Source organism: Ovis canadensis, chromosome 7 (assembly GCF_042477335.2).
Source record: "Ovis canadensis isolate MfBH-ARS-UI-01 breed Bighorn chromosome 7, ARS-UI_OviCan_v2, whole genome shotgun sequence".
NCBI classification, from domain to species: Eukaryota; Metazoa; Chordata; class Mammalia; order Artiodactyla; family Bovidae; genus Ovis; species Ovis canadensis.
In genome coordinates this window covers 96,733,737-96,755,250 of record NC_091251.1, presented here as the reverse complement: position 1 = coordinate 96,755,250, position 21,514 = coordinate 96,733,737, and the positions used below count along the sequence as shown (strand labels likewise).

The 21,514-nt window shown below is 39.7% G+C and overlaps 2 protein-coding genes and 1 long non-coding RNA gene across 3 annotated transcripts in view; 2 read left to right on the top strand and 1 right to left on the bottom strand.

The window, feature by feature from the left end:
• Window positions 1-10,905, top strand: part of TMED10 (transmembrane p24 trafficking protein 10) — a 48,036-nt gene extending 37,131 nt beyond the window's left edge. The window contains exons 5-6 of the mRNA XM_069597087.1: window positions 6,773-6,899; window positions 7,344-10,905. Coding sequence (XP_069453188.1) covers window positions 6,773-6,899; window positions 7,344-7,465 — 249 coding nt within the window. The 3' untranslated portion in view covers window positions 7,466-10,905. The remainder of the gene's footprint in view (window positions 1-6,772; window positions 6,900-7,343) is intronic.
• Window positions 10,906-12,073: 1,168 nt separating this feature from the next.
• LOC138443910 (uncharacterized) lies at window positions 12,074-16,150 on the bottom strand. The gene is made up of 3 exons (XR_011258356.1): window positions 15,697-16,150; window positions 15,282-15,482; window positions 12,074-12,844 (listed from the first exon to the last, which is right to left on the bottom strand). It is a non-coding gene; the product is annotated as an uncharacterized lncRNA (long non-coding RNA).
• A 7-nt stretch (window positions 16,151-16,157) lies between these two features.
• The window catches only part of NEK9 (NIMA related kinase 9), a 39,693-nt gene continuing 34,336 nt past the window's right edge, over window positions 16,158-21,514 (top strand). Inside the window, exons 1-4 of the mRNA XM_069597084.1 lie at window positions 16,158-16,544; window positions 18,756-18,933; window positions 20,822-20,877; window positions 21,432-21,502. Coding sequence (XP_069453185.1) covers window positions 16,326-16,544; window positions 18,756-18,933; window positions 20,822-20,877; window positions 21,432-21,502 — 524 coding nt within the window. The 5' untranslated portion in view covers window positions 16,158-16,325. The remainder of the gene's footprint in view (window positions 16,545-18,755; window positions 18,934-20,821; window positions 20,878-21,431; window positions 21,503-21,514) is intronic.

Genomic DNA, 21,514 nt, shown 5'->3' with positions numbered 1-21,514 from the left:
GCTTTTGAGACAGAAACCAGATATATATTTAGAATTTCTAAAAGCTAGAATTCGTTAATGTTGATGTTCAAGGTTAAGAAAAGTGATTTTTTTTTAATTCCTATGGTTTTTATTCCCAGACTGACAGCTATGTGTATATTTAGATTCAGTGCTGTTTAGACTTGAACAATTGCGTTGTCTTTGAAAAAACACAATAATCAAAAGTAGCTTTTAATTAAAATAATTTCAAATTTTTCAAAAAGAGAGCAAGATGGAAGAAGAAAACTACAAGAGACTTGGAGTTTTGCTGACAGCATGTATTGTAGTAAAAATAGGCGTTTATTTGGGTGGTAGGGAGCTGGAAGTGTGCTTAGAATTAGGGGAGGGGGACTGGGCTCTTTTAATCTATTGTGAGAGACTCTGGGGGCAGCATAGCTTCTTTAAATGAAGACTACCTGTGAAAACCACAAGACCTATTTAAGACTGGAGGATTGATCTTTACAGAAAAGATAAGAGTGTTTTTACCGAGGTCAGTCTTTTTATGAAAGTACCTAAAGGCATATAGAAGAGATGGGCTACAGGAAGTATAAATGGATTTTGAAGAATGTAAACTGAATAAACAAAGGAAAGTTGCTATAAGTGATTTAAGAGAATTTTCTAGGAATGGTGGAACAGGAGAGGTTATTCTATCTTTGGTCAGAATTTGGAAGGGAAATATCCTAAAATGGAAGAGGATTGGAAGCCAGTGGCTGGCTCTGCAACAGGAAGTAGTAGTACAGTAATTGTGGCTCTCCAGGTCTCTCCTCTTTTTTCTTAGTTCATGTGTTCAGTTGAACAAAACTGGACTGAATTATTTGTAGGCAGTATATCGGAGCAAGTGATGCAGTTGTGAATGGAAGGCAATTCCTGATAGAGACTTTGGTTGGCTTGTTTCTGTCTCCAGGCTAGTTTAATTAAAAGAAATAAAGCCAAGAGCTTTTTTGTTCAATGAACTTAAGAGTAAATTGAAAAATCCTTTTAAACTTTTATGAGTCAGAGGAATCCTAATTGTATTTAATAAGTTAAAGCACTGTTGTATGATATAAAACACTAAGAAAAATGTTATATTATTATGATGTTGAAGAATAGGTAAAAGAATTTCCAGGTTTTGAATACTGCTGTTATATTCTCACCCTCAGATTAGATGCTAGACATAGCTGCTGCTTCTCTAAAGCAGACAGTGTTATTCTGAGTTTACATGTACAGTGATGTGTACATCCACCGTATGGCATTTTAGAACCCCCATACCCCGACACCTGGAATTTCCATCATCCTTGGACTTTGTTGACACTAGGAAAGGGCCTTTATCTTTCCTGACCTTTTACTTAACCCAAGAGGGGAATCCCTAGCAGAAAGGAAACCACGGTGCTTCCTTTGCTGCTTCCTGCTTCAGCAGCCTAGCACGTCCTAAGCCCTTCTTTACGCACATGGTTACAACACAGCTCAAAATTCTCTTTCTTAACCAAGAAACTCCTCCCACTACTTTCTTCGGTGACCTACCTCCCCACTCCCCCACCCCTCAATCAAAAAGCAGATCAAACTGAGACAGAGGATGACATGTGATTATGACACAGGCCAAAGACCGGCCCATTTCTCAGGCCAGAGCTAGGCCGGCTCCCTTGAACCTTGCTCAGAAATGGCTGTTTAGTTGTCGCTCGTCCAGTGCCTGGGACAGGAACATGGATGATAGAAGCACTTGCCGTATAGTTTATTAGCAGAGAGCACTGGACATATGTAGAGGTTTTGAGGCATTTAACTTCAGGCCCTGGGGGCGAGGGCAAGGCTTTATCTCCAGAGGAGTGGGGCCCTTTGGCATCAGTGTTTGAATTCAGGAAGGTGGCATGTTTCTTTTAATGTTTTTTCACATCGAACATCTCTCTGCCTCACAGTTGTGGACTTCATAATTCTGAAATCCCACATGGTCCTGTACAATTAAGTAGTAATCATTGTCTAAACACCTGGACAGAGAACCACACTACCTGCCAAATTGTTATGGAGGTTTAGTGAATTAACGCGTGTGAATTGCTATGTAAACAAATGTAATTTGTAATTACATTGTCAAATTACATTTGACAAATGTAAGGTGACATTATTTGAAGGCAGAATGGTTGACATTTTGTAAAGAAATGTAGTTTTGTAGTTTGAAATCTTTAAATAGAAAGAATGCATATTTCCTCAGAAATAAAACATTTTTAATTCCCTCCAATAGATTTTAAGGATCTCTCACCACTATCTTTTGCCCCTAAGAGGGTCCCATTTTGGTAGAATCAGTATGTGAATCGAGCCATTTCTTTTTAGTTTGTGGTCTGTGAGCTAGAACAGCTGTTTGCAGGGACTTATTATCTAATCTTACAGTTGTGGGAATAAAGGCAGTTATCCCACCAGGAAGGAGCTGTCTGACATAACTCACTGGGCTGTGTATGTCCCTTCTTGCTTAGATGTCTGTATTTTCAGCACAACTAAAATAATTTTTTGCCTAAATGTTCTATTAGTATGCCATTTGCTACCAACAGATACACCAAAAACACAGTTGCACTTTTTGAAGCATCAGCTGAAGCCTTTTCAAAAGCTGTTTCTCTGAATGCCCTCATGAAGGAGGAACTCTGGTTCTACATACTAGATCCAAAAGCCCTTTCTTGACATAGCTTAAATGAAATAACATGGGTAAGCTACTTGACACATAGGCGATCAGTTCAGTAGATTTTAGCTCCCTTCTACCCCACCTAGAAGCTGCCACATGGCTATGACAGAGTGAATAGGATCTTTCTAAATTTCATTCATTTAGTCCTAAGATTGGCAGTCTTTTCTGGACTTATTTTGGCATGTTGTTGACCTTCTGACCTTCGCTGAAGAAGCCTGTGATCCATGTGCCCTCATGCAAAAGTAGACTTGGCTTTGGGTGTAAGTCTATCTTCATTGTCTTGATTGTGTTAAGACTGGGTGGTTTCCTCTTTGATTGCTATGCTTCTAAAATTTGCAGGGGCTGAGGATGCGGGTATGGAGATAACAGTCATTTGCCTGAATCTGGCTCTCCTCATGAAGCTTCTGTCTTGAGTTTCTCAAAGTTCCACCAAGGGAAAGAATCCAGTGATTCCCTAGAGGCTGGTTCCACGTGTGTGTTTCAAGAAGCAATCTTTCAGATTTACCACCTTCCCTTGGTATGATTACATAGAACTCTGAACTCTTTGGAATTCAAATCATCATTAGAGGAATGGAAAATTTGGGTATAGTTTAAGGGTAACTTCACAGTTATTTGGAAGGTATTGTAGATGTGCAGGGAAAGCTTTTTCAAACAATACCTTCCACTACAGATGAGAGTGATAGATACTGTGGTAAAGAAAACTTTCTCCTAGGCAGTGGGCCTGGTGAAAGTGGATGCTGACAGTTGATGCTCTTAACATTCAAGAAGCACTTGCTTCAGGGGACCAGCAGCACTTAATATCTGCTATAGGAAGTTGACTCCTTAAAGAAGGCATAGAATGGACATAATGGGTCAGATTCAAGTATGTACCTTATATTAGGCATGTGGGACGACACAAAGTATATATCATTCTGATGCTGTTGCATTCAAGATCCAAACTAGTGTGGGGGAAAAGGATAAAAAGCAAAACAACGTGGATATGACAGTGTCTGAGTGTTAATTGTGTGGCAGTCTTAAGTGTTGTGGGGCTTTAGAGAAGAGGGGATCAGTGTGGACAGTAGTGGTTAAAGGAGGCTTCATGGTTAAGGCTGGAAAGATAGGTGGGATTTGGATACACTGAATATGTATGCTTTTGGAAGTCAGGGATTCGTTTTTGCTTACATTTTATAGCAGAGCTTTGGAGTTTTGATGCTAAATAAATGCTTTGGTGCCCTGAATAGGGAGTCATGAGACTTTGGTACTGGTGGTCTTGGTGTTGCACTCAGAGGACTGAGTAACTTTATGAAATTGTCAGTTTCCTCATTAGCCCTGGTATTTATTTAATGGTTAAATGCAGCCTAAAAGGGGAATGCTGCCTCCTAGTGGAGAACCTGTGAAATAGGTTTTTGCTTTTATCAAACTGTTGGCAAAACACGTCATCCTTCTAGTCATGGAAGAGAAGAGTAGACTAGGATAATAATGGCCTGCCTCCACGAAACAGGTTTAATTTTACATTCTTAAAGACTCTATGAACATTAAATCAGATGTTTAGAGTAGCAGAACAGTCAGTAGGGATATTGATACAGATTTTCTTATTAGCTCTTTGTACTGATGTTCATCCCACTCAGAAGTGTGGAGATAATTTACTGAATTAAAGACAGGATTGAGTTGGGATTTCATTGGGGAAATGAGATTCAACTTGGATGATATGTTATGAATAGAAGTATAGAGTCTAGAATAGGATCTATACCAGAAAAGGGGTTAGGAAATTGAATGATTAAACAGTGGCCCCTGTACTGTATGGAATACTGTGCAGCAGTTAAGAATGGGGTAAATCTACAAGCACTGAAGTGTTTAGAAAGATTTTTTAAATGAAAAAAAGGAAGCCATAGAACAACATACACTTTATGGTCACATTTATAGATACGTTTTATTTTTTTTTTTTTTTTTTTTTTTATAGATACGTTTTAAATTATATTTTCCTTTGTACATTTGTATATACACAAAGGCATAAACAGTGTGGTATCTTCTATCAAAGTCTTTAAAGATATACACTAAAGTCATAACCAAAGTTATCTTTAGGGAGGAATGGGCGGATGTAGGGATTGAGGAGCTGTGAAGATGGGCCTTTTGTTTCTATTTTCTTTACTTCTGAATAATTTAAATTCTTTAGTAGGAGGAATGTGTTTCTTGTGCAACTAAAATATTAAGGAGGCACCAGAAAGGAAGAGGACTGGGAGCAGGTTTAGGAGACTATCTACTAAGGCTGTTCTCAGTACCAAATTTATTTTCATTAGGTCCTCCTGTTTTGGATCTTAGGTCTTTGGGCTGTTGTTTCTTAACCCAAAAACAGGATGGGGAGTTAGAAGTAGTCTTCAAAGTGATTTTTAAGAATGTTAGTTTCAGCTGGCAGAGAAAGGTGCAGCCAGTTTCACTTCCCATTCCTTTTGTAAGTTTCTGTCTGCTTGTGCTTAGTTGTCCAGTTGTATCCGACTCTTTGCGACCCCATGGACGGGAGCCCTTTCCAGGCTTCTCTGTTTATGGTGATTCTCCAGGCGAGAATACTGGAGTGGACTGCCATGCCTTCCCCCAGGGGATCTTCCCAACCCAGGGATCAAACCCAGGTCTCTCACGCAGCAGGGAGCAACGGTGGGAAGCTGAGCTACCAGGGAAGCCCAAGTTTCTATCTCGGGAGCCTTAAATCATTTACCTCTATAAAGACGTATCATGCTGTTGCCTTTATACTATCACATTCAAGAAGCTTTAGAGGGGAAAGCATATACCAGGAGGGAAAATGTTTACAGGCTAGGGTTCAACTTATTTAATTCTGTGTCTTGTATCCTTTTCCTGGGGGGGGGGGGTTCTTTGCTCTCCATCTCTATGTGAGATCAATTAATAGATATGTATTGTAGATTAATGGTAAAACCTGACATTTGTGTGTTCAGCTAGGAGTGTTAGCTCAATGTATTGACTGTTGTGTAAATCTCATACCCAGTTAGCTTTATTCTGTTCTGCAGCTGTCAGTCATGCCATTAACTCTACCCAACCCTTTATAATTATACGAAAATGTACATCCAGTGAAAGAAAACTTAGGTGCATCATTACAAACCCATCACCATATTTTTAGGTACCTTAAATATAAAGTCAATTTTTATATCCCTATCTTAACAGTTTCTAGTTTTCTTTTTTTTTTTTTTTTAAATAACTTTGGCTTGTTCTTCAGTAAATAGAACATAAGAACACCCTCAAACTGTTCCCATTCACTCCATGTTAAGTGCTGTCAACATTTAACAGAGAAAGTACAAGAAAGTTTCATTGGACAAAAGAGAAGAAAAAGTAGGGAGTTATGTAGAGAATGTATAGGGAATAAAGAAGCAGATGCAGAAATATTTTTTGAAGAATTCTCTGTGGTAGAAAATTAAGAGCAACTGGTACATGAGTTTTAAGATATGGAAAGGTCTGATACTATATTCCCATTTTTAAAGTAAATCATAATTTAAGATTGATAAGAAAAAACAAATAGGATAATGAAATCCTTGGTCTGGTCATATGTGCCTTCAGTTACTAAATGCTCTTAGAGGTTTCACAGTGGTCTGGGTTGAAAAAAGAAGCAAGTTTATTTCTCACACTGTATATTCCTTAGCACACAGGGATATCCTTGGGGATTTATTTTGATAACTGGCATTGCAGTTTGAGTTATTATCTTAGTGCTATAGTTATCTGTACTCTCATTCCTGTGCATTCCCTATTAGGAATTTAGTATGTTTTCTTCTTAAAATCACATTTGACTAATACTATGATGCTCACACTTACATCTAATAATATTGCTTATTTCTTAGACAAAAGTGAAATGGCAAGTAAAATGCTTTATTAAAGTCAGAAACCTTGGGAAATATAGCCTACTATATTATTAGTATTTCTAAGGAGGTTTTAATCAAAATTAAAGTATATAAAAAGTCTGAGATGGAAACATCTAGACAGTAGGGATGGGAAGAACCCCAAATTTTAAAATGCGTTAGAATGATGACGGATTTTAAGATCGGTAAAACTTTTAAAAAGACTCCTCTGTTACATAGGGTTCTTGACCAGAGCAATTTTTTTAGGGAATGGGTTTATAATTCCTTTCTTTTCCAGATTGCAAAAGTTGAGAAGCTCAAACCTTTGGAGGTAGAGCTGCGACGCCTAGAAGACCTTTCAGAGTCTATTGTTAATGATTTTGCCTACATGAAGAAGCGAGAAGAAGAAATGCGAGATACCAATGGTGAGGGGAGGGCGACTCTTATTTCTCAGTGACTCTTACTTCTCAGCACCATAAAGGAGATAGGTCCCCATACTTTAAATTCTGGGGTACCCTTTTCTCAGTTTTACCAAAGGGCATTTTATGAAAGGGCAATTGCTCACTTCAGTGCTCTTGCTGTTACAGGTAAATGAGCCCTCTTTGATTTTCAAGGGAATAGCATTTTTTTCTGTAATAAGCAATTGATCATATCAGTCAGCTTAGTGTATCAAATTAATAGCACTAATCTTTGTAATTTTAACATTTATATATAGGATAATGAAAATTAAAGAAAAAACTATCTAAAGTCCTACTGTAAGGTTTAGGGGCAGAGTGAAGCTAATTAATTGCCTTTTCCCCTGGCCACTAGGCCTGTTGAGCCTCACTCCACTATATTTACACCGCTTTCTTTTTTTCTTTTTTTTTTAGAGTCCACGAACACTCGGGTCCTGTACTTCAGCATCTTTTCCATGTTCTGCCTCATTGGTCTGGCCACCTGGCAGGTCTTCTACCTGCGTCGCTTCTTCAAAGCCAAGAAGTTGATTGAGTAATATAGCCCAGTCTCCTCCCACCTTGAATCTTGGCCAGCAGAACATCGCTGGGACATGCCTGGCAAAAGGCATCCTACCAACAGCACCATCAAGGCACCTTGGAGCTTTCTTGCCAGAACTGATCTCTTTGATGTGGGAGGACGTGGGTTACCACCTTCACCCAAGAAGTCAAAGAGGGACTTCTTTTTAACCTGGTAGGATTTGGACTGGTTTTGCAACAAGACTATTATTAGAGTCACCTATGACAAAAAACAGGGGTTACCTAGATAATGCCAAAGCCAGCATTTGTACTGGGTTTCCTCGTATGATCTGTTTGAACCATGTTTTCTTTCCTTCTCCCACTTGCTCACCAGCTTGGGCTTCCATTCTACTTGTTTTACCAACATTTGTATGACCATGTTGAACTTGTTTCTTTCTGATTGTCCTCTTTGGATTTCTGTGTGACAACACCCTTAATTTTCTCTTGACCCTTAGCTAAAATGTTTAGTTAGCTTCTGGTGATACCTTTTCATAATTTTATGTCTCTTAAAAGGGTGATGGCTGTGACACCTCATAGAAATGAGCTTTGAACTGTGGATAGCTCTTAAAGAAAATTTCACTTTAGAGAATTAAAACATTTGTGCTCAGCTGCTTGAACTTTTCTCTTTTTGTGTATTTATGTGTGTTTAGTTCCACGCAGTTTTATCACACGTATGGATTTGTGTGACCACCACGAGATGCAGAACCATTTCATCACATGGATCCCTGTGGTTCCCTTTTATAGCCGCAGTCATCTCCTTCTGTAACCCCAAGCCCCAGCTTCTGGCAGCCACTAAGCTGTTCATCTCTCTAATTTTGTCATTTCAAGAATGCTATATAAATGGTATATATATATAACCTTTTGAGATTGACTTTTTTCACTCAGCATAATGCCCTTGAAATTTATCCAAGTTGTTGCATATGTCAGTAGTTTGTGTCTCTTTATTGCTTAGGAGTCTTTCGTGGTGTGGGTGCACCGTGGTTTCACCAGTCACCTATTGAAGGACATCAGTATTGTTTTCCGTTTTGGGCCATTACTAATAAAACTGCTGTGAACATTCATGTACAGGTTTTTATGTGAACACAAATTTCATTTCTCTGGGATAAGTGCCCAAAAGAGCAGTTGCTGGGTTGTATGGTAAACACACATTTATTTTTGTAAGAAACCGTCCTGCTCTTTATCCAGAGTTACTGTGTCATTTTAGGTTCCCACTAGCAATGTCTGACCAATCCAGTTTCTCAACATCCTCAGCAGTATTTGCTATTATTTTTTAAAAAGTTTTTTTTAGTCATTCTGAGAGGCATGTGGTTTTAATTTGTATCTTCCTATTAGCAAATGGTGTTGAACATCTTTTCATGTGTTTATTTGCTATCTGAATATCTTCTTCAGTGAAATATCTATTCTTTTGCCTGTTTTATGATTAGAGTGTGTGTTCTTTTCACTACTGAGGTTTTTTTTTTTTTAATTGAAGTATAGTTGATTTATGCTATTGAGTTTGAGAATTCCTTATATATCCTAGATACAAGTCCTTTGTCAGTTTTGTGGTTGCTTAAATTTTAACATAACTTCTACAGAAGAAAAAACAAGTAAAATTTGCCGAGTATTCTTACATGGTAAGTCACTGACTTAATTTCTGTTCTTATGTGTTCATGAAGAGATTAAGATATATGAAGTAAACACACCTAGAAGGATCATGAACCGAGTAAATACTTGAAAATATTTGTTGTAAAAGCAAAGCCAAGAGTCGTTTTGGGACATGTGCCTGCCTAAAGGCCAATACTAATATGAATAAGAGAAAGTGTGGGCACAAATGACTATGTTCATTGACAGTTAGTGACATAATATCACTTGACATTTTCCCCACTTCTCCCAGTAAAGTGGGTGGGAGTTTGTCCTTTCTGTAATCTCTCTCTCTCTCTCGTTTTTTAAGTCTACTGACTCTTACAGGGCTTGTCCCATTGCAATGACAAGAATTACAGGACTTAGGGCTGTGCAGCTTGCAGTTAAGAAGCAGCATATTAGAATTAACAGAACACTGTTGTGATGACCTGGATAAAGTACCAAGGGGGAAGGGGGGCAAATTATGTTGCTAAAATCTCAGCCTGTTCTGTTAATGTTCCAGCTACTGTAAACACAAAAGGCTTTTCATCCTCTCTTGACTCCCTGTATGAATTCTTGGACTTCCAAGATGGCTCAGTGGTAAGGAATACACTTAACTAATGCAGGAGACATGGGTTCCATCCCTGGGTCAGGAAGATCCCTTGGAGAAGGAAATGGCAACCCACTCCAGTGTTCTTGCCTAAGAAATCCCATGGATAAAGTCTGAGCCTGGTGGGCGACAGACAGTCCATGGAGTCGCAAAGACTCAGACACGACTCAGCAACTGAGCACACACTCAACAAATTCCTCCCATGTGGCATGAAGTGGTTCTTTCATCAGTTTGTGTAACACTGCCATCTGCTGTTGAAAAATAGGTACTGCTTCTGAGAGCCTAATAGCCAGATCTCATCGTAAGGGCAGCAGTGTTTAGTTTCAGTGAAAGTCTGACTGACTGCGACCCCATGGACTATACAGTATGGAATTCTCCAAGCCAGAATACTGGAGTGGGTAGCCATTCCCTTCTCCAGGGGTCCTTCCCAACCCAGGGATCGAACCCAGGTCTCCTGCATTGCAGGCGGATTCTTTACCATCTGAGCCATCAGGGACACCCCATAAGAGCAACAGATGTTGAGGAAGTCTGTGCTGTTACTTATACTAAACAACAGAGGATACATCGAAACAGGGGCGAGAATAACCCAACCTGTGAGTTAAGCTCCATCTTCAGACATTTAAAGGTGAAATTCTGTTTCGTACCATTAGCCAAACAAGATCCTCGTTTCCAACTGGTGTCTTTCCCCTTTTTAGAAGCAATGAAAGCTGCTCCGTTGGTTGTAGTCTTCTGACAGAGTGTCAAAGAAGAAGATAGGAGAGGAAGATATTTTATTTTGCTAATGTTTTGTTCCCAAACGTGACTGTGAAACTGAAATTCTTTCACGTCCTTTCCTTTCCTCATGTCAGGACTGCCAAGTTGGACATTTGTGCTTTGGGTTTAAAGTTCATTGATATTATACTTTGATTTTATCTGAAAAGTAAACTTACTTGCTTTTGATAAAAGACTAGTGCAAGAGCAAATCAACTTTAAAAACAAGGATGTTATCTGTTTTCCTCCATTTGGGGATCTGTGGTTCAACACAGTCTAAATTACTGATCAGAGTGATAGTTTTAAGTATGCTTTGTTATATCATTGTCATAAGCCCCTGTCATAAGCTGTTTTTCTGTTTGTTTAATGGAAAGAGGCATGTGGGATTTATACAGATGCACTTGTAAGTGTTGGATTGGGATTTTTATGTAAATTTTCTCAAATAAAGGCTAGCAGAAACCATTTTAGGTGTATTTTTTGTTACTCATGAGTATCTCTGTCTGGATTGGCAATAATTCCTCCATATTCCTCAGTATTAAAAGCATGGCAAATTATATGTGACAAATTAGAGAAAAAAATATTTGTAGTGTACTCCAGATGGATAAAGTTTATGTGATCTAGCAAAAGTTCATTATACTTAATTTGTAAATGTATAACTATATAATATGTATATTGAAATAATATTCTTAATTCAGAAAGACTAAATAGGGTTCTGTAAACCAGGAATTCTCTGTAGCTTCTCTGTTTTAGATACTGATTTTGAAGTTATTCCTATAGAGTCTTCTCCCTTTCCTTCCATTCTCAAAATACCCCTCCTAATTTAGAACCTCTAGGACTTATTTTTTTTTGGACCAACACATCTATGTAAAACGCTACTCCAGCAGGTAAAGGCAAGATCATCTTTCCTTTTACTTGCAGTTGAGTATTTTCCATAAAGCTTCTTTATAAGAGTCACCGTGAAGTGCTTTACACATTGACTAGCTAGCCTCCAATTTAGCCTCTTTCTCTAATCCTCAAAAAAAGTTAATAAGTCAGTGAATCTCTAGTTTATAAAGTAGTGGTTCTCAACATTTGAAATACTTTAGAAAATGTCTCATTTCTCCCTGATACTTTAGAGAACATAAATAGTGAAGGTAGCAAAATGTTTGTGTGAATTTAAATAAATTTAAATGTAAATGTAATTGTCTCAGCAGTATCATATTTGTTAAATGGTTGTGCATGTTCTGCAAATTATCTGTTCAGTCTGCTACAATCTCCTATAGCATAAGCCCCATGAATAATATAAATTTTTCTGCTGCTGCTGCGCTAAGTCGCTTTAGTCGTGTCCGACTCTGTGTGACCCCATAGACGGCAGCCCACCAGGCTCCCCCGCCCCTGGGATTCTCCAAGCAAGAACACTGGAGTGGGTTGCCATTTCCTTCTCCAATGCATGAAAGTGAAGTCGTTCGGCCATGTCCGACTCTTAGCGACCCCATGGACCGCAGGCTACCAGGCTCCTCCATCCATGGGATTTTCCAGGCAAAGGTACTGGAGTGGGGCAAGACCCTTTCATTTGTAGGAGTTCTTCCAACCCTTCTTATGTTCTTACTCAAGTCCTTCAAGTACCACATTTAAAAAGTATAAAGGAACATGACATTTTTAAATTTTATTTGCAGTGTTGTGTTTTTTGCTGTACAGCAAGGTGAATCAGTTACACACTTACATAAATCCACCCTTTTTAAGATTCTTTTCCCAAATAGGTCACTATGGTGTACTGAGTTCCCTGTACTATATGATAGGTTCTTCTTAGTTATCTATTTTATACATACTAGTGTGTATGTGTCAATCCCAATCTCCCAATTTATCCCTCCCCTGCTTTCCCCCTTGATAACTATAAGTTTGTTTTCTGCATCTGTGACTGTTTGTTTTGTAAATAGGTTTGCTTGTACCACTTTTTTTAGATCCCACGTATAAGCGATAGCGTATTTGTCTTTGACTTACTTCACTTAGTATGACAATATAGGTCCATGCAAGTCACTGCAGATGACGTTATTTTGTTCTTTTGATGGCTGAATTTCCATTGTATATTGTAATATTCCATTGTGATACCTGTGTGCCACATTTTCTTTATCCATTCATCTGTTAATGAGTATTTAGGTTGTTTCCATGTCCTGGCTATTATAAATAGTGTGTAATACTGTCTGAAGTAAAGTGAAGTGAAGTGAAGTTGCTCGGTCGTGTCCGACTCTTTGCGACCCCATGGACACCAGGCTCCTCCGTCCATGGGTTTTCTAGGCAAGAGTACTGGAGTGGGTTGCCATTTTCTTCTCTACGGAATCTTCCTGACCCAGGGATCGAACCCAGGTCTCCCGCATTGTAGACAGACACTTTACCGTCTGAGCCACCTGGGAAGTAATACTGTCTAGCGGATCCAAAATAGAATTTCAACATAAAATTCAATATAGAAATGTAAAAATGACTGAGATGTCTAACATTCTTTTTTCCTTATAGTCTTTGAAATCTGGTGTGCATTTTACAGCATGTCTTCATTCAGACTAGCCATAATTCAAGTGGTTGCTAGTGGCGACCATATTGAACAACAGAGCTATAGACTTTGCTAAGTACTTTGGCAATTTAACCATTTACTTGTTAAGATATAAAATGGAAATACCAGTTTTTATCAAAAGCATTTTAAAATCAGTTATACCTTTAAAATGTTGAGTATTTCTGGGCTTATGAGTATTCAAAAGTCAGATATTTAGTTTCATTTACATCTGATGTAATGAAGTGCTGAGCTTGAGTTTCTGTTTTGTATTGTCTAAGATGGAAAGGGACATTTGTTAAGCTTTTATCTATGTATTATAACCAGAATAATTCACAATATCAGGCTAACCAAGTTATAGAATACTATTTATACATTGCAAACTTTTAGTTTCCACAAAAAAATGAATTTTTAAGCTTTGGCTGAAACCTATTCAGCTTCTCCGAATGGAAGTTAGCACTTCTAGCTATAAGCAATTGTTTTTTCCATGCAACTCAAAAATTTATTGATCATCTTTTTAATGTGCTGAACTAAACTCTGGAGTAGACCCAGATAAAAAAGAAGCAATACCTGTCCTCAAAGTGCTTTCTAATTCATAGGAGGAAGTAGATGGGATGGCTTCTGTCCAGCATGATCTCCATGCTTGCTTTAGCCACCACTGACTTAACATTGTGGATGTTAAGGAAGCTTTCACTAACCCAGCTAGTTTGTCTTGGAAAGGAAAGATGCCCCTCCTAAACACCTTTCTAGAAGATTGTGCTTTCCTTATAATAGCACTTAGACACCATTGTAATTGCCTGGTTATTTGTCTGTTTATATGGACTGTAAGCTTCAGGAGAAGAGGAACCATGTTTATTTTGTCCTCTGTTGTAACCCAGCACCTGGCACAAGTTGGTACTTAGTGTTTGCTGGATGAATGAATTGAAAATTGAAAACTATGTGTACAGTCTAGAACCCTGGAATGAAACCAGTAAAAAATCTAACAGGGTGTTATCAGTCAGGCATTTTGGTTTAAGAGATGTACATATGCAATAACAATGACCTGATATTCTTTCAACAAATAAATTTTAGGCTTGTTATATCAAGCACTTTTCTAGGCACTGATGATACATAGTTGTGAACAAGAGGGCAAAATCCGGGCTCTCAAGGAGCTTATGTTCTAATGAATGGAGGTAGTCAAAGTAAACAATAAATAAGACATCAATTTTAAAGATAAACATTGTGAAGAAAATAAGGAGTGATGTGATCTGGAGGGAGAACTGTGTTACTCTGGATCAGACTGGATGTGAAAAAGAGGTTTGCTTAAATATAAGCACAGTATAAGCAGACCATCATTAAGTCTGGTACACTAATAGAAAAAATGGATCCAAATCAAGACAGACAAAAGTCCCTCCTATTCAGACCCAATGTGGAATGTTACACAGAGTGTAGGATATCATACTTTAAAAGGAACACTGATGAACTCTAGAGAGGTCAGAGGAACGTGAGCTCATTAGCTCCCATACCCTCACCCCATTCTACCCATTCTCTTCCTCCTATGTTTGCTGTCACTATCCACCTACTTAAAAACCTAGATGCAAGTCTCCTGGACTCAGATTTGCTTCACCAACCATATCCCAACTGATCACAAAGTTCTAAATGTTTCTCAGATGGATTTCTTAAATCTGGCCCCCCTCTCCATTCACACTGATAGCACCTGAGTGCCTGTCTCTAGGCCTCCTGTCTTTATCTTCCATGTTGTCATCAGTCCTTTGTAAAGTATAGCTTTGGTCTTTTGCAAGGTGACCTTACTATTTATTATCTGTGCTGGGCACATGAACAAAGAAGACTCATTAATTACGCTGTGGGGAAAAGTATTATTGGGACCCCCCCCCCAGCAAATCAGGACATACAGACACACAGATCATGTACTCCTCTGCTTAAAAATGTCTAGTATTTTCCATTGCCCACAGGAAATATCAAGTTCTATATAAATAAATATTTGAGGCCTTGTCTTCTGCTTCTATCCCACAAATACCATGATCTCCATCCACATGATCTTCTCTTAGCCCCCAAATATCCTGCCCTCTGAAAGAGATCCCAGGCCTTGTGTGGGCTTTGACTCCCAGCTCCCCTCAATAGCTATGTAACATACAGTAGGTTACTTAACCCCCTATCTCAGCTCCTTTTGCAGAATGGGAATACTGTGAGGATTAAATGGAATGACACATGGAAAGAAAACCTTTAGCATAGTGCCAGGAACATAATAAATATAATGAATGTTAGCTGTTATCTCTGTAGGTCAATAATTCCCATAACTTTACGACTAAAAAGTTACCTTAGCGATGTAAAGTTGCTCAAGGCACATAACTGATGGAACACGCTTTTCCACTGTATTGCAGTTCTCTTAGTGACTTCAGGGCTCTGCAGATTCCCCACCTCCGATTACGGTATCTGGCACTTACGGCATGAAGAATGTTGCATGAGATCATCAGGTGGTCAGAGATTTGGAAATACACTTGGAAGAAGAATGTGAAATCTGGAAAGGGAGAAGTGAGTGTCAGGAGGGTTGACTTCAAATATTCTCTAAGATGTATGGAAGACAGGGACCCAGGGTAGTTCTGGAAGAAATAACTGGGCCCACTAACAGATGACAGGAGGCAAGAATTTTCCGCTGGGAGAGGGAAGGGAGGTGAGGTAAACGCGAGACCTAAGAAACATAGTTCAGTCCCTGGGTTTGGGAAGATACCTACTCCAGTATTCTCGCCTGGAGAATCCATGGACAGAGGAGCCAGGCAGGCTACAGTCCATGGGGTCACAAAGAATCGGACACCACTGCCACTTAACACGCACGTAAAGATATCTTTGCTGTAACAATTCTCTAAAACAAACAACGCTGTGCTACGCTAGGAAGGGCTGCTTCCCCCAGTGACTGCCCTTGAGATAGGCCTGGCGCCAAGATGAGACTGGACGACCTCTGGACCTCAAAACTCTCTGGGCACCGGGCTAGGAATCAGGGGAGGGGTCTATAGACCCGAGGAGGACGCCCTTGCCCCTGCGGGAGCCATCTGGTCCCATTCGGTCTCCACCAGGCGCCGCCAACCCCTGCCCGAGGCTTCGTTTTCCCAGCCTGCATGGAGGGAAAGAAATCTTGCCCGGGGCTTAAAGGAACAACCGGCAAAGGAGGAAACCCCCTGGGCCGGAAGCACTCAGAACTGCTTCCGGGCCAAGGGGGAAGGAGTCGCCATGGAGCCTCGCGGGGTGGCAGGGCTGACGGGGCCGCGGGGCTGACGGGGCCGCGGGCCGGCGTCTGAAGCGGGAGAGGCGCAGCGCCGCCAGCGCCACCGGGGACATTCAGGCCGGTCCCGTCCCCGCCGCCGCCATGTCGGTGCTGGGCGAGTACGAGCGACACTGCGACTCCCTCATTTCGGACTTTGGGAGCGAGTCCGGGGGTGGCGGGGACTCGGGCCCGGGGCCCAGCGCCGGTCCGGTGCCGCGAGCCGGCGGCGGCGCGGCGGAGCAGGAGGAGCTGCACTACATCCCCATCCGTGTGTTGGGCCGCGGCGCCTTCGGGGAGGCCACGCTGTACCGCCGCACCGAGGTAGCGGCCCCGCTCTCCCCCGCCTCGTCCTCGCTCAGCGATCGGGTCCCTCAGGGGTGTCTGTCTTGGGGTCCTCACCGCCCTTGTACTAGGAGTTCGCAACAGCACTGGTTTTTCTAACCGGTCGTTTTTGTTTACCATGGGGACTAAGCAAGGCATTGAACCTTCTCTGAGCCTTAGTTTTCCCGTCTGTAAGTTGGAGTTAGAAATAGCAACGTACCTTAAAAGTAATATTATTTAAGATTATTTTGATCATCGAAAAGGTCATTGGTAAGATTGTAGCGTGTGGGCTTCTTCATCAGTGATGATCCAGCAGCGTTTATGCCTGGGAAATACTTTTTTTTTTTTTTTTTGTATATTTTAAACCATTCGTTCTTAACTTCAGGAGGGATAAAGGACTTCTTTGAGAACTTAACGTAAAGGTACCTTCCCGCCTATCCATTATTGCACACATACAAATCCTTTGAAGAGATTCTTTGATCGTGGCTCAGAGGTTAAAGCGTCTGCCTGCAATGCGGGAGATCTGGACTCGATCCCTGGGTCAGGAAGATCCCCTGGAGAAGGAAATGGCAACCCACTCCAGTATTCTTGCCTGGAGAATCCCATGGACGGAGGAGCTTGGTGGGCTACAGTCCACAGGGTCGCAAAGAGTCGGACACAACTGAGCGACTTCACTTTCACTGATTAAAACCCTAGAGTGGGGAGTCTACTTCCAAAATTGATCATAAACTTTCATCACTAAAGTCTTAAAACTCTGCTTTCAGAATAGTTAATCAGTGTGGGGTTGCTGAAGATGAGATTCTATCAGTGATCTGTCTGCAGGTCTGTTGTGTGTTCCAAGTACTTTTAAGTCTAAAAGATGGATGAGGAGAGAGGTGGTTGCAAGATTAATGTATTATGAGTTACTGTTAGTGTTCTCATGAGAATGAGGAGATGTGCTTTGGTATTCCTATTTTTATAGTTGAAGAAACTAAGGTAGTATATTTAAGTGACTCGCTCACTTAAATTAGAAGCAAATCCTGGGCTGGAATGGAGGGTCACATCTGCTTGTCCATGCCTTTCCATGATTATTGCGTTGAACTTGATTACCAAGGTTGTTTTAAGTTAAGTTTGATTACACTTTTCCCAAAATTGCATAGCATTATCCATAACATCAAATGTTTATTACTTTTGTGAGTTTACCACGGTCTAATTAGAAGCAAATTTTTCCCTCAAGAAGCATATATTTCAGTGGCAAGATATGTTAGTTTTGTTAGTAACAAATAGCGTTTAAGTTGTATGTGTATATAAGTGTAAAAGAATGGACATTTATTTCAGTGGAAGGAAATTAAGGGAGTGCACAGTAGAAGGTTCATTGGTCTTTTGCTGAAGTTTCAAAGGCCCAGCACAGCAATCCTAAAGGACAGGGAGGGTTATTTAGGTGGGGATGCTTCTGAGCTGGGGAACAACATCAGTAAATTAGAGATGTTATAAAATGGAGTGAATATTAGGAGCTGCAGATAAGTCTTCATGAATAGAAGAAAACATGTGATAACATAAAATTGCAGGAGAAACAGAGTCACAGAACGTGACAGAGTAAGGAAAGTGAACTCAGAGCCCTTCAGTTCAGTTCAGTCGCTCAGTCGTGTCCAACTCTTTGTGACCCCATGAATCACAGCACGCCAGGCCTCCCTGTCCACCAATTTCCGGAGTTCACTCAAACTCATGTCCATTGAGTCAGAGCCGTTAGACATGACTTATTCTTATCTATAAAGAATAAATGAAAACCACTAGAGAAATCTGTATAAAGTTAGAGGCAATTTTAACGTGTCTATTTTACAAGAAATACCAGCCATAGATAACCACTCTCCAGTTCTCTTGTTTTTCCAATAGTCGAACCATACTACAATCCTCATCATGACTAGCAGTCTTTCATAATGTCCCTCAATAGAAACCCTGAGATCTACCTCCATGCCATATTTTTCACCTGGAATTGACATTAGGTAAATTAAGTGTAAAAACAACATTTTAATGCTTTCCCTAGACCTGCAGTAAATTTTGATGCTCAATTGTATGCAGAATTTTTAAAGTCTTCATGTTTTATTTAAAGGAGAAAAAGGAGTCAGTTTCTGCCCATCTAGGAAGTTTTCTTTCTAGGCTCAGAGATCCGGGTGTGGATTCATTCTCTGCCAGGCTCGAGGAAAGCACGATACCTCTGTTGCTGTGTTATAGGATGACTCATTGGTCGTGTGGAAGGAAGTTGATTTGACCCGACTCTCTGAGAAGGAACGTCGTGATGCCTTGAATGAGATTGTTATTCTGGCACTGCTGCAGCATGACAACATTATTGCCTACTACAATCACTTCATGGATAATACCACCTTGCTGATTGAGCTGGAATATTGTAATGGTAAGGTAGAGTTCAGTGGGACTTCTTCCAGCAAGACATTCCTTTGCTTATACTTACCTTGAGGGGGAGAGAAAAATAAGATCCATATTGACAAAGAACAAGAACTTTAAATGGACTGCTAGAGTTTAAGAGAAGTAGTTCAGGCCCTGAAAAGTTTTGAAGTGATCCACAAAATGAGGGGAGGGATTTTTCCCCCTGCATGCTCAAATTTTGCTTTGTGATGATAATTCCATCTTCAAATTATTTGTTCAGTTGAATTTTACACTCATTTTTCAAGCTTTTTTCCCTTACGAAATGACAGGCATTAGAAGCATAGCATGGTTTGACACTTGATAGTGAAATCTTGTAGGTGATATTTATTTATAATGATTTTAGCTAAAGCTGTCCTACTGAAAAGTGGTCTAAAGACGATAGCTGACTGAAAATGATTTCTTTGAACCCTTTTGCTTGTTTAAAAAAAAGCCATATAGCCTATTTGTTAAAAAATAGACCCTAAACCCATATCCTAAGCTTTACTACTTTTTAATCTCTGTAATCTTGCACAGACTACTTCTCTGTGCCTCAGCCTCCTCATCTTAAGTAAGTTTGCTAATAGGCAGTACTTACCTCCTAGGGTTATTGTATTAAATGAATCTATAAAGCCCCATCAACTTTAACATTTCTATTTTACGGGAAAGTGTACTATTTTACAGTAGTTCTTGATATGTAGCAAATTTTTGATAGATTTTGTACTAACTTATTATTACCTAAGAGAATGCCCAAAGCCCATTCTTGAGCTAAATGCTAAAATGGTCCAAGCATATTCTTCATTTAAATCTCTAAGAGAGAGCTCCTAGATTTGTCATTTATTTGCTAGATTCTTGTGTATCGTGATTGTTTTCAACCCTAAATGTATGAAATTATATTAAGAGATTTTTGAAGTAGCAGAGGCCTCTTAACTTCCTTTGTGGTTAGGAGGAACTAGAACGGATGGTACACTTATTGAAACTTTTGAGTTACTAAATTATGAAGAAGTTGTGAAACTTAACTAGGACTACAGTGTAAGTTATAGCTGCAGATAGCAAATAAAACGAACCATCATCATTTGCCATCTGTGTCACCTGATAATAAAGAGGAGAAGGAAATTCAAACTTACTCTGAAGGAGTGAGTTAGTAAAGGGAGTAATAATTGAAAGCAATCTAGAGTCTACCCTAAATTTCGGGAAACCTTTTCAGTGTGAAGTGGAAAGAAAAAGAAGTTGATTGTGATATATACCTATTTTTATAAAACATCACCTCACAGGTATAACCCAAATCTAATAGACTGTGGAAGTTGTTACCAAATTATTGCAGATTCCTTTAATAGGAGTTTTGGAAAAGAAAGTCATTGATTTTGAAGACTTTCAAAGTACTTTCATAAATTAGGGTACTAGAGAAATGGTCTTTGTTTTTATCTTTTCTGAAAATGTTGTACTTCTCATTTTCATACTGAATCTCTTCTATTAGGGAGGGGAATCTTTGGAGAATATTTTAGATATAGTCCTTGACAGATGGGAAGTTTTGTACCCATGTAAAGAGCTGAAAGGAAGAGGGGATATCTTTTAAAAGGAAGCAGAACAAGGTGGCTTGGTGGTAAAGAATCCACCTGCCAATGCAGGAGATGTGGGTTTGATCCCTGGGTCAGGAAGATCCCCTGGAGGAGGAAATCCAACCTACTCCAGTATTCTTGCCTCGAGAAGCCCATGAACAGAGGAGCCTGGCGGGATACAGTCCATGGGGTCTCAGAGTGAGACATGATTGAGCATGCACACACTCATGCAGAATATTTTACTTGCTGTGCCACCTGTTAAAATCCTAGTAGCTTTGATCTCTGTTAAGCAATTCAAACCTGTTTCTTATTTAATTGCAGGAGGGAACCTGTATGATAAAATCCTTCGTCAGAAGGACAAGTTGTTTGAAGAAGAGGTAATTCATATTTTCTGTGAAAGGAAGCTAGAATTGTATTGTGATTCTTGCATTATAGTTCTGTGTTTACTCTTCCAACAATGAAGAGTGTTTTTTTCCTTTTGTTCATACTCCTTCCAGGCTCTGATTGATATTCATGAGAAAGGAAACCTCTAACAAGGAAGCTGTCTATAGCTGCTTCCTAAACGGTTTACCTCCACATCATGATTCTCTATGGGCTTTCTTTCCCGGTTCTATTACTGCATACTGGTATGCCCAGTTTTCTCTACCTTTGCATTCTTCCTGGATTTCTTTCCACAAGTCTGCTTCACCATACTATATTTTATAACAACATTCAAACTATTTTATGATAATCCGCTGTTTTTGTTTTTTTTTACCCCTACCACTTTTCTTTGCCTACTCAACCTACAAGCAAGAAATGTCAAGTCATGTTGAATCATAACCTCTAGTTGCAGTTTTCTTTGTTGCGTGTGTGTGTGTGCGTGCGTTTGTTTATTTAAATGGTATTTTTTTGTTTGCTTCCAGTCCAAGCATAATTTATTTTTTCTCTGCAGATGGTGGTATGGTACCTATTTCAGATTGTTTCAGCTGTGAGCTGTATCCATAAAGCTGGGATCCTTCATAGGTAATAAGTGGA